The 18097-nt window shown below is 42.6% G+C and overlaps 2 protein-coding genes across 3 annotated transcripts in view; one reads left to right on the top strand and one right to left on the bottom strand.

Moving 5' to 3' along the window:
* The first annotated feature begins 2018 nt into the window (after positions 1–2018).
* unc119.1 (unc-119 homolog 1) lies at positions 2019–10767 on the top strand. 2 transcript variants are annotated; one of them, XM_063194292.1, is made up of 6 exons: positions 2035–2323; positions 3242–3355; positions 4347–4455; positions 6039–6211; positions 7517–7621; positions 10136–10767. In XM_063194292.1, exons 1-6 carry the CDS (start codon positions 2104–2106, stop codon positions 10162–10164), a joined length of 750 nt encoding a protein of 249 aa, XP_063050362.1. In that variant the 5' UTR covers positions 2035–2103; the 3' UTR covers positions 10165–10767. The 2 variants fall into 2 exon arrangements, with proteins under 2 accessions (XP_063050363.1, XP_063050362.1); XM_063194293.1 differs by lacking the exon at positions 10136–10767 and having other exon boundaries at positions 2019–2323; positions 7517–7851.
* Positions 10768–17641: 6874 nt separating this feature from the next.
* Positions 17642–18097, bottom strand: part of LOC134446538 (tripartite motif-containing protein 16-like) — a 15704-nt gene continuing 15248 nt past the window's right edge. The window contains exon 7 of the mRNA XM_063195902.1: positions 17642–18097. This exon is cut by the window's right edge and continues 147 nt beyond it. Within this exon, the coding sequence (XP_063051972.1) occupies positions 17642–18097 (456 nt within the window).

The raw sequence follows: 18097 nt of genomic DNA, 5'->3' as shown, positions 1-18097 counted from the left end.
TTTGTTTTGTTTTGAATGATTGATGTTGTGATTGTGTGTGTGTGAGGTGTTGATCTTTTCTTTTCTCTTTCTTTCTTTTTTCTTTTTTTTGCACTGCCTGTTAATTTTAAACATTTTGTTTCTGACATTTGTTGTAATTTTTAAAAATTCTGTTGCCTGTTGCCTTGATTTTTTTATGAAAAAAAAAACATGCATACATAATTTACCATTTTGTGGTACGTGATTTTTTTCTCTCTTTGACTCTTGGCTGCATGCTTTTTGTTTAGTTATTTAAGGAATTTTGAGCGTTATGCAGTTTTGACAACCCTTTTATGTCAGTTAAGGAGTTTTCAGATGACAACCAAAGACTTACTGGCACGTGGATGGGGAATTACAGTGAATTCAGCATCATACTGGTCTTTGTTGTCTTTCACGTCTTTGTTTTTCATAAAATGAAACAAAACACACAGCTCCATTTGCAATTGAAGCTGTAAAGAAAAGTAGAAGACCCATCCCTTTTGAGCAAGCTACTTCTGCATCATGGATGTCTGGACAGGAGGACTGAAGAAGGAATTGCTACCACATGCACTCCCGAGCCCTACCTCCAACACGCCCCTCCCTGGCAGTCTGTTCTCAAAGTCTGAAAATACAACACCAGTGAGAACTGCAAACAACTGCTGTTTCTTTTTAATAAATGTGCTATTTTTATCTAACATGACTGGATGGTTTATTTCACTCTGTATCTTCATTTTATGTGGCCTATGGTGGGCCTATACATTTGGAAGAGAGGGAAAAGGATGTTCTGCTTTGTTTTGGTTTGGCTGAAAATGTCCTCAAAATGCAATTTAATATTGGAAATCACTGAACTACACAAACTTGTCTTTGCTGAATACAAAGCTGGATAGTCTACTTTTAATCTAGTCAATTAAAAATGTGCTGTTTTCTTAAAGGACAATAGATCTTATAACTCAAATATAGATGTTGCAATTGTAAAGGGTCAATCATAGCTCTGTTTCTTTGCTTCTCCTTGGACAATATTTGATTGAAAATAGATGTATTACAGTCATTCAGCTTTTTTAAAGCATGTCACACATCAACGTCTCATTTAAAATGTTGAAAATATAAAAACAAAGTAGGCCTAATGCTAATGGTCATGGTTCCCTGTTTTCACTATCCAGTAGGCCTACCATGTCCATGGCCTTGTCACGTTGATGCACATGCTTGAGTTAACTCAACAGCATCAGCATGGCACGCGATTCCACCATGTCATCCTTGCTGATCATTCTGAAGATGGCTCTTGGCCTAGTTGGAATATTGTCATAAGCATACCCAAACATATGGAGACTTCTTGAGATTAGAATTAGTGAACCTGGTCTCAGTCAGAACGTTTGTGTTAAAATAATAATATAAGCATTAACTTAATTGCTTGATAGTCAAAGATGTGATTATTGGTTTCAATACCAGGGACGTAGCCTATGGCTCCATGGGCAAGACAAGAAATACCCCTTTCCAATGGAATCAGGTTCCAAGTTTTGGGTGTTAAACTGGGCCTTTTTGTTGTTGGGTAGTTTGGTGGGAGTTTGGGAGATTCTCCCACAAGAAAAAAAAGAAACTATGATAGTTAAAATGCAAATTTAACACTATGAGAATATATAGGGGCCTACCAGACATGGAGGTCTCATTATTGTGTAGCATTAGGCATTGGGCTTTAGGTCCCCCTCGGCTCTTGGCCCTGGCCCGTCAGGCCCACGCAGTAGGGCGGCTAATCTGTCCTTGAGGGCAACAGCAGGTTTGTTTGCAGGAATATTCAACCAAAGTTATTTCAGGTGTGGATCTTGTGGATACTCCTAGTTTATCTTTATGGATAAACGTAGTTTTATTCCACTTTTTGTGAATTATTGCCACCTAAAGGCACATCCAAGCTGGCACAACAGATGCAGCTGCTACAAATCAGGAAGTACATGCACGTCTGAGAGTAACCATGGCAACGTACATGTCCTTTACCCAATCACTAGCTAGTCTTTTCAGCATAGGTTCTCCATAGAGACGCGCGACGCCATCTTGACTTGGAAGTTCCATTTTTCATACGCAGCTGGCGAACTCTGCATAGAAAACATCGGCGACATGAGCAGTCAAAGCTCGCGAAAAGATTCGGCGAGCACTGTCAATGGCTCGGACACCGTGGGTCCAGGAAGGGAACGAAAGTCTGATGGAGGGGTTTTAAAAAGGTTGAAATCGCGAAAAAATCAGACAGATAGACGGCCTGTTACGGAGGATGAACTACGGGCACAAGGAAAAGACATTACTCCAGACGGTGTCCTCGGGCTTCGCTGTGTCACCCGTGGTAAAAAATAAATAAATGTTTGAACTTCTGACCAGGACATGAAACTTTTGCAACACATTCTAAACCTGTCATGCACTTCAGAAACTCAATTTCCATTGTGGGCAATGCAGTATTACTAGCAGTTGTATCGTACCACTCGACACGTAAAAGTTAGCCTGATAGGATTTCCGATTAGGCTACGTTAGCATATTGTTAACATTAGCTGTAAAACTAAACATTTCAGTGTGGGGGTCAAATACACAAACTAGCAGCGAAACTCTGGGTTATGTAGCCTACATTAACTCCCATGCCACTTGGTGTTCTGTGAAAGAAAGCCAACCAAACTCTATTCCGCTCAGTTCTGACCCACAATCCGGTGGTAACCATACCCATGGACATAAGTGACTGTAACCACATTTTACTATTGCTACATTGCACGAGTGTTGTGATGCTGATCTTGCCGCTGAACTGGCATCTAATTACACTGCCAGCCTACCTGCTATGTGACTGAGCTTGTTTGTTGCTTAGGCTACGGCAATTTAGCACCATTTAATGTGGATAATTTGTTAATGACAGTGTTTCAATGTGTCTTAGTGCAGCTATGACGTTGGGCTTTACCTGCTGAAGTTCTGCTTTACCTGCTGGGTTGACAAGAACGCTTATGCCTTTCCAGCCTTTTGCACAATCAATGTAGAGCCTACCAATGTAGCCTACCCCAAACACAGCACGAACCTGTCGAAACTGTTGAATGATTACTTCAACCCATCAGAGTTAGATCCACGTTCTTTGAGTAGATTAACAGGCAAAGTGGATTCCACAGGGTTTTGTTGAAAATGTTATTTTCTGTAACCTCTAAAGACTACTGTAGTTCTGCTTTCTGTTGCCCATCCTTAAACTGTTTCTTTTCTTTTTTTTCTTTTTTTTAACTCTACCTGTCAGACTACCTTTGCAAACCAGAGGACAACATCTACAATATCGACTTCATACGCTTCAAGATTCGTGACCTGGAAACCAACACAGTTCTGTTTGAAATTGCCAAACCTCCAAATTGTGGTAGGTGGTGTTTTATTCCCAACTCATCAGAGTGGAAAGAGTCAATGTCATTTGACATAGTAAGCTTACAGTATAACAATGTCGTTGAACTCTTACATCACCACAATTTATAGCATGCAGTGTTTCCCAGACTAACTTATACAAACAGCACTATGTGCTGCGGCAGGCCAAACAAGCAGTACAGATGTTATGTTTGCTGTATATCCCCCATTGACATACACGTGTGACAGGTGAATTTGTGGCGTTCAGTTTTTATTCTGTGGTGCTGTGCGACATAATGGTCGATATATGGGAAATGCTGGAATGTAACGCATCTTAAAGGGTTATGCCACTATTTTGGGGCTTAATACAGTTAAAATCGTTGGCCAGGGTTTATAAAGGTGGTAAAGTGTCTAATTTTTCATGCTAAGCGTTGTCTTGCTTTAAGACAAGTTAAAAGAGGGAGTATGTAGCTAAGCTAGTGAAAGTCAATGGATCACTGTAGCATGTATTATGCTACACGGATGCATTGACTTTCACTAGCTTAGCGACATGCTCCCTCTTTTAACTTGTCCTAAAGCAAGACAATGGCTTACATGAAAAACAAGACACTTTGCCACCTTTATAAACCCTGGCCAACGTATTGTATTGAGCCCCAAAATAGTGGCATACCCCTTTAACATCCTGCATGCCTAAACCCATCTCTGGATCTTCCTTTTTGCCAACTGCTTTGACCCAAGTGAGAGGGTGGTCTGCACACTGGGTACGAGCTTCAAATAAATAAACTTTACTGTTTGACAATCGGCATTGTGTCGATCCACTAGCGGGATCATCTTCCTCAGGCCTCGTCATTGCTGCTTATTAAACAATAAAGTACAATTTTTAGATCTTATACCACCACCCAGTGTGTAGACCACTCTCTCGCACTGTCCACTGCAATTGTCTGGCACCTGGATTGCTACTTTTGTGGATGTGTGCGCTCACTCTAACTTTCAAACGACTGCTTTGACAGACCCGCAGGATGAGGATGATGAGAATGGAGAGGTGGACTCCACCGCTGGCCGCTTTGTCCGTTATCAGTTCACCCCGGCGTTCCTCCGGCTGCGCACCGTCGGAGCCACGTGAGTTTTCAGCGCTATAATAATTACTCTATTCAAGAAGTACTACCGTTATCCGTCCACTTTTCCTTGGGCTGTTTCATTCAAGCAACACTTCACATTTGGGAAATGAGATCAGTGCTACCGGCAGCTCAGATGATCACCGGAATAGATTCAAAGCATTAACTCAGCTGATACACCAAGGGTTGGAAAAATGAGCCCGCACAATGTTCCTTTGATTAAGAACAACTCGATGACCATTGGCTTCCCCGTTCTGTAAAGCCTCTTTCTTCACACGTTCTGTCATCTTTCGGTTTCTTTTAGGCCTGGTTTTACTATCCCTTCATACTAGTTGCATTCGTACAGACGGGCTGAACCTCAAGTTGTGGGAGGGGGATGGCCTTCTTTTTTTTCTTTTTTTTTAATTTACCCGAAAACCGTCCAATCAGCAAATGGGGGGGGGGGGGGGGGGGGGGGGTCACACATTAGAAACATCAACAGAGTTCACCCCTCCAGCCTGATCTCCAAAAATTCTGTGCTCCTGGACACGGATGTTAAGGACACGAAATCCGTGTCCAGGAGCACGGATTTTGCCAAAATTCCGTGCTCCTGAACACGGAATTGTTTTCCGTGATGGGCACACGGAAGTGCTTTCTATATTCCCACAGCACTGTGTTAACTCTATCATTAGAAAATACATACCAAATGCTAATCCTAAGCAAAGTAATGCTATAGCAATGGAAGTTGTGCCCTGACCAAAACATTCCCTAACCTTAACCTGTCATTAAAGACATATTTTTGAGAAATAATCCTTTTCCAGTTGGTTGATAGGCTATCAAATTCATATAATGAATGAAAGAATACTAGCTATGCCCAGACCAAAACCATCCCTAACCCTAACCTGTCAGTTAGGAAAAATATTTGAAATGAGAAAAATCCTGAGAAAACACAAGACTGTGGAAACATAGAGCTGTGGGAGTACAGAGAGAGCACTTCTGTGTGTCCATCACGGAAAACAATTTCGTGTCCAGAAGCACGGAAAACAATTCCGTGTCCAGGAGCACGGAATTTTGGCAAAATCCGTGCTCCTGGACACGGATTTCGTGTGCTTAACATCCGTGTGCAGGAGCACAGAATTTTTGGAGATCATGTTGGTTTTTCACATTTCAACAGAGTTCACCCTTCCTTCCACCGAACGTTCCTCAGTTAGGCAGTTCCAGACCCTTTGTACAAATGAACTGAAACCATTAATAAAATACAGGTTCATGTAATGATGATCGCCCTACATCGATGACATCACGGGTGGCCCCCTCACCCTTTCTGTGTGTACATGTCTGTGTAGCTGCCGTCTTGTTAAACACAAGAATCGTATTTTTATGTTGTTTACTTGGTAGTACAGCCAGTGTCCACTCTATGGTGCTTTATTGTATCCTTCACGCAATACTCACAGAAGGCAGCACGTTAAACATTGTGTTCGGCTTAGTAGTGCCTTAAACTTTCTTGGGAATAATACTACATCTGTAGAGTAACTCCATTCTGTAATGCCTCTTTATTCACTCGCTCTGCCACCTCTCTGCTTCTCGGACTTTTTCCTGACACGTTCGAAGTGTGGAGTTTACGGTGGGAGAGCGTCCGGTGCAGAACTTCCGGATGATCGAGCGGCACTATTTCCAGGAGCGCCTGCTGAAGAGCTTCGACTTTGACTTCGGCTTCTGCATCCCCAACAGCCGGAACACGTGCGAACACATCTACGAGTTTCCCCAGCTCCCAGAGGACATGAGTGAGTCAACAACCTCCAGCTTCATATTGCATATGAAGAGCTCTTTTCCAAAATGAGATATATCCATTTTATAGAATGTTGAGAAATTGACATTTTTGTATTGGGCATTCCATTGAATTGCATTGCAAAATTAATTTTATAAAGGTTTTAAAAGTATGTTCTCAAAACATTTGAATGGCAGGAATTCACACATAGATGATAGGACTTCTTAACAGTCAATTCCAATATTAAAATGCAAAAAGTAAAAAAATGGTGGATATAGCGTTTTGGAAAAGAGCTCTTCATATATTGCCTACAGCTCAATGACGTTTCGATAGTAGCACACGTCAAGGTGGTGCAGCCAAATAGCCTGGTGAACCAGCGCCACCCGCTGGACGGCAAAATGTTTTGTCTACGGGTGGGTCTGGCCTCGCACAATGATTCAATGAAGCCAGAATGCCATGAATCTGGCAAACCAATTACAACGCAAAGATGTGTTTTGAATCAAAGCGGGCAGGGTTTTGAGGGAAGGTTGTTCTCATCAACAATCTTCGGATGTATTATGCATCGAGGCCAGACTAAATTAGACATCCACATTTAGTCTGGTTTATCAGGCTAGCAGCGACAGCTAATGCCACTATTATATGGATTAAATGTTTGTTTTTTTTTGTTTTTGTTTTGTTTATTACCAATTACTACCGGTTATTCATTTATGAGCATTAGCTGTGGTTTTACCACTTGACGTCTTCTTCTAAAAACAATCTCATTGACCCAAAGACTGTCATTCATCCGTGTCATGTAGGTCAAAATGGTTACTATGAATAAGATGGCAGCTGTGCCATCTTAGTTAAAAAAAAGAGTTGCAATGAAGACTTAGTAACCAGAAAATACTTGTGATGATGCTCATCTTTACTTTCCCTCTGGATTAATAAAGATACTGTGTTGTCCAAGATTCGCTTGGGACGAAAAGTAGAACGAAAAAGTAATAATTGTGACATGCATCTGTTATATCTGTTATAATCCCAAACATATACTAGCATGGTTTACTTCACGAAATTGTGGTATAACTCTGGGAGCGTATCTGTCTTCATCATTTTTTATTTGTTTGTACTTGTAGTTTGTTTTTGTTTACTATGCAAATGTTCATTTTTTTTAATCCATCTACCTGTTACCTACTTGTTTCTGTCTACCATTTTCTGCTCTCTCTCTCTCTCTCTCTCTCTCTCTCTCTCTCTCTCTCTCTCTCTCTCTCTCTCTCTCTCTCTCTCTCTGTTCCTCTTGTACGCCTTTTTCCCCCTTCTCTCTACTCTCCTCCCCAACTTTCAGTTCGTCAGATGGTGGAGTATCCATACGAGACGAGGTCTGACAGTTTCTACTTTGTGGACAACAAGCTCATCATGCACAACAAAGCGGACTATGCCTACAACGGAGGTCAGTAGCACCAGGACACAGTGGAGCCCAGAACGTGATGTCCGTATACCCCCGGAGCAGTCGCGCAAAGAGGTGTTGACTCGGGGGAAGGAAATACCTCATCTTCTGCTACTCTCAAAAATCAAGAAATAACGATGATTTTTTAGAATGGTGTGCACAGTATGGACACCCAGGAGGACATGGGCACCTGCAGTAATGCTCCACTTCCCAGTTCCCAGCTCCCAGTTCCCAGCTCCCAGTTCCCAGCTCCGACCGGGCTCCTGTCCTTTGGTCTTTTTAAATTTAACTCGTCGATGAGGACCAACCTTTTGCCTTTTTTTTTTGGATTATGTTGCTGTTAACAATTCCCCTAGCAAGAAGAAACAAACTCTTTTTTTTTGTTTGTGATTCCGACACATTGAAATTGTAGTGTTGTCTCACACACAACCCTACTATGTCCTTTGCTTCACGTTGTGCTTGATTATGAGTGGCTGTGTCAAGCCGTGTCACATTCGTGTGTGCATGTGCGTGCGTGCGTGTGTGTGTGTGTGTGTTTTGTCTGTGTGTGTGTGTGTGTGTGTGTGTGTGTATGTGTGTGTGATAGAGCGAGAGCGAGAGAGTGTGTGAGAGAAAAAGAGAGAGAGAGAGAGTGTGTGTGTGTGTGTGTGTGTGTGTGTGTGTGCATACATGATGAATGCGTAGGCACATTTGTGGTTTCAGTCCATGACTTGTATACTTGTAGTCTGAGGTAAGGTTGTGAGTGCCAGCACAGATCAGAAGCTTTTCTGATAAAGGTTGGGTGTGCAGATGTGAACCCAGGGTGCGATTTGTCAAAAAAACAGAGGGGGGGATTTTTTTTTCATGAAACGTGACGTCACAAAATTAAGTTAACGCGACTAACAGCTCAATATTGGATGATATCAAATGAATAACACTTAATTCAGTCAAAAACAACGTGGCAGTGTATTTTTTCCCCCAACACGGACACGGACACTAAGACAATGCGTCTTCATTGAGAGGTTTTTTTTGCGCCTAATGCAGTTGGACATCTCTTGCGCAAAAAAATGTTACACTGAAATCGCGAAGGGGGAATTCTGTAGCCTACATTTCGTGTGCCAAAGACACTTCAGTCACTCACAATCCTAAGCGCACTAACCCTAGAAATGTCACCGAGTGTAGGCAGAGGGGGCTTTCAACGTGTCGTCCTCATGCGTTGCAACTTTCTACAAACTTTTAGTCGGGTCATACAAATTCATTGCATGTTCAGGCGCTACTCCACCCATTCCGTCTGCCTTGACAGTAGCCTAGATTTACGATTAAGGCACAACGGTTTCATAGCCTAATGTGCAGACAGAAATACTTAAACAATTTCAGTAACTTTTCTGCTCCATTTTAAAGCACCTCCCTTCCTAGAGCACCTGCTTTCTTGCCATTTGCATTCTGCATCCAATAGGCACCTCATCAATTAGCGAGAGGGCACAACGAGGAAAGTGATCCGGACAACTCTCGCAACATCTGCCTACTGTCGGTGCGTCTTTTTGCATAGCCACTCAAGAACAGTCGGGAGTTGGAAGCAAAGTAGCCTATTTCAAACCAAATGTCTTAAACATTTCCTTTGTTAGCTCTCCCACTGACGCTGCGCAATGCAATGCAATGCGCCCCTTTTGCGCGCCTGTTTGTAGGCATTAGCCAAGTAGTTGGGTAGGTTGTTTCCTATTTGATGGTCCATCAAAAAAGGACTAACTGCTGCTTTGGCGTTTCATTTTCGCAGGTCGTTTGCATTAGCGATATGTTACTAATTCCCATAGGCTACAGAACGCAACTTTCTTGCACATATGCTGTTGAGTCCGGGACCTCGTAAACATCAAAGCTTCCACCACGTCGGGCAATTTTGAAAGTGAGTGCAATGTAGGCCTAGACTGCAGAAAAGGGTCACAAGTTGCCTGTCATGTCAACATTTTTGTTAGTTTATTTTGATAGGCCTATTTGCGAGGATATTTTTCCAGCAAAGATAAAAACCAGAAGGGGGGATAATCCCCCCCATCCCCCCCGGCAAATCGCACCCTGTGTGAACCCATATTGACACTAGTTGTAGCAGTCGAATGAGTCAGGAGAGAGGAAGTGATGCACTGTTCATGTTTAGAGCCCAAGCATTTTCAGTCTCCTGAAGGAAAGGAAGTGATCTGTCTCAGAGAGTTGTCTGTTTCCCAGATGACTCTGTAACTCTGTCTTAATTTGTTTGTTTTCTACTGTACCTAATGGCCTAACCCATGTCTACATGGACACCCTCTGTTTGCACACAACTGTGTACACTGAGGAGGAAAAAATTTCCTTGATTGTATTTTTTCAACTATACTATGTATGTAGCTGTAAGGCAGGCTGGTCCATTCTAGACTGGCTGAAAACGTAGGGTTTGCAGAGCTAGATTGATTCAATAAGCTCTGTGTGTGTGTGTGTGTGTGTGTGTGTAGTGTGTGTGTGTAGTGTGTGTGTGTGTGTGTGTGTGTGTGTGTGTGACTTGTGTGTCCTCAGCAGACATGGACAATGTCCCTTTTACAGCCTGATCCACTAGCGGTGCTGTGAAAATGGAGGCTTTGGCTGCCATGCCGTCAGCATCTGTTAATGCTGTCAGGGTCAGCTGCTCAGTTAAGCCTTTGAGGAGTACTGTCTATCACATGATGTGTGATTAGAGCTATAGCACAAATGTTAAGTTCTTACTAAGATGTCACAAACATTGTTACCAGGATCTAGAACCTATAACAGCGTTGGTTCTATGAGCACTGTAGAATGTTACTGTTAAATTTCCCAGAATTTTTGAGAAAAATCTATACTCCTCCAAGGGTTCGGAAGTTTCTCATAGTTGTCAAGAGAGAAGCAGAGAATTGAGCAATTTGTGTTTTTAAACAGTTGCAGTCTTTCAAACAAGAGAGATGTTCCCTCCGAGAATGTTTGATACACAACATCTTTGGGAATAGTGTGTAGACATGGGTAAAAAAGAAGTATCAGGAATTTTGGTTACATGGCTTACGCTTACATTTCTTTGGGTCTGTTTGCTCAATATAATGATTGCATCCTTGACCTCCAAGCCCCTACACTCTAACGTTGAGCATGATATCGAAGTGTCCTTGGATTCACTGGAAGGCACCAGTATACATGTATTGTTCTTTCATTAATATAAGGCAAATAGCAAAGGAGTCTTTTGTTAATGATCCCATCTCATTATTTCTGTTTGCTTTGTTGTTTACCAATAATAAAGGAATAGATCTTCCAATTAATGCCATAGAATTTGTGGATGTTTGGACGTCAGATGAGCAGAAAGAGGGCTATTTAGAATGAATTGGAAATCGGGACAACGCTTCAGCTGGATAATGTTTGAACTGAAGATGCAGTGGTCCTTTACTTAATATGGGGGGTATTCCAAGCATTTGACTCTACTGGCTCAGGCTACTACCATGTTGAGTTAAAACTTGATGTAAATCATCGAACAGTGGTAAATCACCTAATAGAAGAGCCTGGAGTCCTCGTTTCCTTAACTGAATGACAGATGTGGATGATCTATTACAGTGATTACTTTTCCAAGACAAGCTAGAAGGCTATATTTGTAAAATTATTACAATTCATTATAAGTCATATTTTCACCACAATAAGGCTTGTAGATGTGAATAAAAATGAATAGATGTGTATCAAAATTAACAGTGTCGAATTAGCACCCGTCAACTGTCAATTCAGTTGACAGGTGGTCCCTGAACATTTTTTGGTGGACAAAGTGGTCCTCGGTCTGAAAAAGTTTGAGAATCACTGATCTATTACCAGGTTTACCACTTCCTGTAGGTTAACATACCGGTAGCCATGTTCTCGGAATACCCCCTGGTCCTCTCCAAAATGTTCCTCTCCAATACTGTATTTTCTCTTTCAGTTTAGTGTGTGCGCGTGCATGCATGCTTAATTGCTGGTTCTCTATTTAGGAACCTGGCTCTCTCTCCAGATCTGTGTTCTGCACAGTAAGGCAGAACCACTTTCATCTGGCGAGTGTCAGGTTACCTATTTCACACGATGTATGGTGAACGAATTAACATTTCAGATTTGGCCTAATAAGACTTGAAAAGTTCTGGTTAAATGCACACGCACTCATTTCCATGTGGGTGGTGCCGTTGATGATACTATTTCCTGTGTATGATGCTGCTGGCTGGGTAATGGAGATGATGCTGAGCAGCGGTGTAGTCTACTTTTTTATGGTGGGTATACTGTATATATTTATGCTATTCAAAACAATGGATCAATCAATTGTAAGTGGGTATACTGAAATACTTGAAATTTAGAAGTGGGTATACTCCGTATACCAGCGTTCTACGTAGACTACACCACTGATGTTGAGGATTCAGATGAGGAGGCTCAGCTGAACCGGCTTTGATGACACGCCATCACCCTGCCTGTGCTTTTCTTTGTTTATTTTTGTGTGTGTTTGTTTTTCTTTTCTTTTTTTGTTTGTTTTATAGACCTGGTCACACTACACTCATTTCATAGGTCATAACTCATTTGTTAAATTAAAAAATGCGATCTTGTAGGTTAATTGAGGAATACGCCTTTAAACATCATGAGATTTCAAACATCATTTGCACAAATTCTTAGGTCTTGTGGGGTTTTTTATGCTTTCCATCTTGGTGTATACATTTCACACTGATCACAGATGATCTTCTGTGTAGGTTTTTGTACATGTCGGACAGAGCGCCTTTCGCCCCAGATTACTCAGATTAGCAGGATCTCAGACACACTGTGGGCGCGTCCTGTTTGCAGTGATGCAGTGTGTTCTTGGCCAACGCAACTCTGTGTTTTAGTGAATCACCTCGTGTGTCCAAAATGTTATAATAGACATCTAGCTGTTTGCCTGTTCCATCAGCCTGTCTTTCCTGTCCTCTGTCATAATAATTCTGCCTTTTTCCCGTGCATATCTTGCCATTTGTACAGTACGGTTGTCATGGCACCAACATGGAGACTAACATGGATTGACTGACGTATATCTTGCACATAGGCCTAATGGTGGCTGATGAAGGACAGAGACCCCATCAGGGGATCTGGTGCCTGTTGATTCGCCACCATTGTGTATCAACTGGAACCCTCTCGCCTCCCTCGCCCCGTGTTCAACCGCTGCACCGTGAGGCACCAGATTTGTGATCCCCTGTATTCCTTTGTCGCTTTGCATTGGCAAATTGTCTGGGTATGCGAGTTGTGCATTGTGTGTGTGAAAAAGTGGTGGGGACAAGCTAGATTCATCTCAAAAGTGGAGATCCACTCCCAAAAATACACCCGTGTTATGTTCTGAAGGGGGTAGCCAGCCACTCTACAATTTCTTTCAGTGTGATACTGGGGGATATCAAATCGGCTGCCTCACACTGGGTTGAAAAATGTTGCTCCAGCTCCAGTTGAGATTGGCCAGAACTTGAAATAATCTGCGTCATTCTGGAATGTTGTGTGCATCTTGAACATGGGGTTGGATCCTTTTCTTTTCAACTTTTTGCTGTGTTGTAAGTGATTTACTATTTTGTTTTTGTTTTGTTTTTTTCATTTCAAGAGCTAATGCCTTTATTGTTATGTATTTGTTTGATAATCCTGTATCAGGACAGTAGTTATTGTAAAACTTTTCTGCACGGTCGGAGAGGAGAACTGTCTGCTTGATTGAGCTCACACTTCAGGTCTAATACTTGTTCCCCTCTGTGTGTGGCTGTGCACACTACATATGGCATCATCCCACAGCAAGCAAGGAAGAAAGCTAGGATCAAGTCTTTTTAAGTAGCCTACATTCTAATAGACTATCAGTGTTGGGCATATGATTTACCACTCTTGTAGGCCTATGTGTGGAGCGTGAATGTGGTCTTTCTGTTTAAAACATTTACATTTTGTTACAATTTTTAGTTTTGTTTTTACCAAATATGGTAAAATGTGACCAAATTTCCCATCCTTTCATTTTTGTGTGTGTGTGTGTGTGTGTGTGTGTGTGTGTGTGTGTGTGTGTGTGAAGATACAGGCCGTGCCTGTCTCACCTGTTTTGACTTCAGACATGTCTGGATTTTGGTTAACGTTGATGTCCGTGTGGGAAATAAATGACACTTCATTGTTGCCACGTTTGTTTGTTTGTTTGTCTTTCTCAAATTCTCAAAGATTCTTAAATTTGTGTTTTAAAAAAAAAAAAAAAAAAGTGCTTAAAAATATTGTGAACAGACTTGCATGAAGCCATTCAACGTGACCATTCACACTCAGCTCTTACTGGTTACCAGGACAGCAGAGCACAGACAAATATGAAAGTGAAGATGTGACTAAAAATCAAAATTAAAATCTTGGATGAAGTAGCGGGCCAAACTGTGGTACCACTGACTTCTATAGTATATACTACAAGTCAGTGTGTGGTACTGTATATGCATATGTTATACTCAACCTTGCCACTAGGCGGAGCCTGTTCCTACTAATACAGGGTTTCCCAAACTGGGGTGCGTGCACCCCTGGGGGTGCGCGAGCTGAATAGAGCAATGGTGGATATGTGATTTTTTTATCTAGCATTAATGAACATTAAGTAGATTTTAATTGTGTGGTGCATTATATGCTGGAAGGGTTAATCTGAAGTGTAGTTTAGTTCCAAGACTATTGGAAGAGAGGATTCCCCAAAACAACTGTGCATAATGTGCAGTGAATCCATACTTGCGTGGCCATCAGCACACCAAAATATTCACTCAGGGGGTGCGCGAACCACATTGAAATGTACAAGGGGGTGCGCAGAGAAAAACGTTTGGGAACCTCTGTGCTAATATATGCGTTGTCTACTGTATCACCAGAGTAGAAGTACAGTGCTTAGAGTGAAGCCACGCTCCTGTATGCTCTCATACTTACCTTACTGATGTTTTAATAAAAGTACATTTTATTATACCTACGAGTGTTTCTTACGACACAACATATTGGCGACGAGGATGACGACTGTACAGCTGTGCCAGCCGAGAATGGCAACTGGATATTATTCATTCATAGTGGATTGTCTACACTTTGATGTTTAGGATAGGCCTACATTTTGGTCTGTTCTGTACATAGATACATTTGAATAATGCTGAGTGTTATTTCCTGAATTGCCTATAAATTCAATCCACAGTTATTTTTTCCAACATCAAATTAATTTCAGAGAGCAGTGCCACAACAAACCCACTAACAGAATAAACTGAATTATACCTGAAAAGTATGGGGTGGGGGTGGGGGTGGAGGGGTGTGACCCTTAACCTTTGGCTGGTACTGGTAGTGCACTGCTTTATTTAGTTCTTTATGTTAATGTTTAGGATAGTGAAGAGATGACATGAAGTACGTGGGAGAGAGAGACGGGGTCGAGTTGGGAAATGGCCAGGCTGGACTTGAACGCGGGTCGCTGGCATAGCTGCCACTGTAGTAACCTTGTAATGTACTTCATTGTGTGATGCATGATTATTGTTGCCTGGTTAACACCAGACCTAATCACTTTCAGATTGAAACGATTGTGTAGAACTAAAACCAGTATGGGAGTTCCCAGGCTATGATTATTGTATGCCTGTGTTGTCCCACTACAGTAGTAGTAGGCACATTGGACATGAGGACAAGACAAGTCAATAGGCCTACATACACCCCCCCCCCCCCCCCTACCCAACCCAACCCAGCCCAGCCCCTTCAACAATTACTCACGACTACTATACTTCAGAACTTCTGTGTGCAATCACTACAAAGTACATCAGAGAGTAAAAGAGGACAATTAGATATATGTCTGTAAGAAAAGGAAATTTACCATGAATATTGATCGATGAATCTGGGGAGTGACTGTATGTAACACACACACACATAAACCAGTTAATTTACGATGGTAATAGAATAGTTCAGTTTTATTGCCACTGTCAAATCATTTGAACAACAAACTGCAACTGGCTTCTACATGTGTAATTCATCATCACAGATAAAATGAAAATCATTTCAAAAGGGAAACTATTAAAACTAAAGGGATTACTACAAACTGTATATAAAAAAATATACAACACACACACACATACACACACGTGCCCCTCCTCATACAATGTTCCTCTCCAGCAGCCTCTCGTCATGAAGAATCCTCTTGATGTCCAGAGCGCTGAGGTCCAGCGTTTTGTAGCCTCCGTCCAGAACCAGCTCGGCCACGGCTCGGCCTACGGCAGGCGACTGCTGCAGCCCGTGGCCACTGAAGCCGCAGGCAAAGTACATGTTTCGCACCAGGGGGTGGATTCCCAGCAAGCCGTTCTGGTGGAAGGTGTTGTAGTCATAGAAGCCAGCCCAGGCACTTGTCACCTTCAGGCTCTCCAGGGCAGGGATGCGGTGGGCTAGCTGGGGCCAGATCTGGTCCTGGAAGAAGTCGTGGTCCACGTCCAGGTTTGTGATGTCCGGCTCCTCGCTCTCCTCAGGAGACAGGCCAGTGATGTATTGTGCATGTGTGTGTGTGTGTGTGTGTGTGTGTGTGTGTGTGTGTGTGTGTGTGTGTGTGTGTGTGTGTGTGTGTGTGTGTGTGTGTGTGTGTGTGTGTGTGTGTGTGTGTGTGTGCAGGGAACGGACATTGTACTGTATATGGGTTTAGGGCCCTTTCAGCCAAAGCTGTCAGTGGCCCTGTGTGTGTGTGCGCAGGCATTTGTGCATGTGTGTGTGCGTCTTGTGCCTGTGTGTGTGAGCGAGAGAGACTTCTGATCCCTCCCCCTTTCTGATCTCTCCCCCTGTTCTCTACTCAGCTGCCTTGTAGTGCTTGCTGTTGTCCAATCAGATGTCTCTGATTACAACCATGTGAGTCTTTATCAAATCATTCACAGCTGTTCAAAGTTTATGAGTTAACATTTTATTGCATACATGTACAGTAGTCTTTCACCAAGTGCAAAAATACACGTCAGAAAAGGAAAAACCACAACCCATACAGAACATCTCTCTTACTGTGATCTATTTGACAGTAACACATAAAGGTCATCATAAAGGTCTTCATAAAGGTCATCAAGGTCATCATCAGGTGCACTCCACATTTTGGGTATTTCTCAAAACCCAGTCTGCACACTTCCAAGTGTGCTCAGCCTAATTAGTCACGACCAGTGATTGGATACTCCATAGAGACCAGAAATATGAATGTCTAAACAAAAACAGTATCACACCATCCCCATATCAAACCAGAAATATGAATGTCTAAACAATTCATCTAGTACTATCATCAATATAATGATCAACTGAATGTGGTGTGATATGATCAGTTGTGTTCAATCCAACTCCAGTTCTATTTGATATAGAACATGCCTATTTTCATGAGCCGAGGAAGATGAGAAATAATTACATTAAACACTCTTCACAATGTCAAATACAGGACAATTTACTTTAATCTCTACATGTGTGGCTGTCTAATTATTAGGATTCTCAGGGTTCTTAACCTTTTTTGAACTAACGCCCCCTTGGCCTCACCACAAGCCTCCCAATGCCCCCTTGACCTCATCATAAGCCTGATAACGCCCCCTTTATAATACAAAATTAAATGGACTAATGCCTCCCAATGGCAACTAAGCAACGCCCCCTCTCAGCTGCATCCTTCTCAACGCCAACCCCCCTAGGGCTCCCCAACGCCCCCTGGAGGCCTGTACCGCCCCCAATACAAGGTATACCATGTGTAGTGTGTGCGTGCGTGTGTGTGTGTGTGTGTATGTGTGTGTGTGTGTGTGTGTGAGAGAGAACAAATTACCACCATTATACAGTCTGCATTTCTCATGCAGTGTATGATTCAACTGAACTTGAATTAGACATGAAACATACAATAGCAGTTGTCATGAATATGGATACAAATATTACCACAGAGAGATGAGAACGACTGCACACATACATCAAAGACTAATGACGAACGAGTGTGTGTGTGTGTGTGTGTGTGTGTGTGTGTGTGTGTGTGTGTGTGTGTGTGTGTGTGTGTGTGTGTGTGTGTGTGTGTGTGTGTGTGTGTGTGTGTGTGTGTTTGCTGATTATGTCTTGTGGTCACAGGAGCAGCATTTAGGGGCCTCACAACAGCTTCACTGATGATCCAAGACCATATAACCCAATCCCAGGGTACAGAGTGTGTGTGAATGTGGTGTTGACTCTGTGCAGGAGGGTCATTGTGTCTCCAGAGATGCTGTAGAAGGCCAGAGTTCCTGCCCTGTGATCCACATACACTCCTATTCTGGAGCTGGCCACTAGAGGGAGTTTAGTCTGTCCATTATTGTGCAAGAAATAGGAGCTGGAGCCGGAGAGTACCAGCATCCCGGACTGATCATTACCTCCAAACAAACACTCATGACCCTGTCCTTTCCTGCTGATGCTTTTATATGACACTGCTATACCAACCCACTCTCCACTCCACTCAACCTCCCAGTAGCAGCGTGCAGACACACCCTCTCTACACAGCACCTGCTGCCACCAATCAAACCTGTCTGGATGATCAGGATATGACTGGGCCTTAGGTCTCCTCTCCACCCT

The sequence above is a fragment of the Engraulis encrasicolus genome, chromosome 3 (genome assembly GCF_034702125.1).
Source record: "Engraulis encrasicolus isolate BLACKSEA-1 chromosome 3, IST_EnEncr_1.0, whole genome shotgun sequence".
NCBI classification, from domain to species: domain Eukaryota; kingdom Metazoa; phylum Chordata; class Actinopteri; order Clupeiformes; family Engraulidae; genus Engraulis; species Engraulis encrasicolus.
Note: the sequence above shows the minus strand (reverse complement) of the source record. Positions and strands in the feature narration are given on the sequence as shown.

Bases quoted from the DNA above. Each gene is read 5' to 3' on its own strand.
- unc119.1 (XM_063194292.1), top strand. From the start codon at position 2,104: ATGAGCAGTCAAAGCTCGCGAAAAGATTCGGCGAGCACTGTCAATGGC. The intron at 2,324-3,241 runs GTAAAAAATAAA...TCTACCTGTCAG, and splicing joins GCTTCGCTGTGTCACCCGTG to ACTACCTTTGCAAACCAGAG. The intron at 6,212-7,516 runs GTGAGTCAACAA...CCCAACTTTCAG, and splicing joins CCAGCTCCCAGAGGACATGA to TTCGTCAGATGGTGGAGTAT.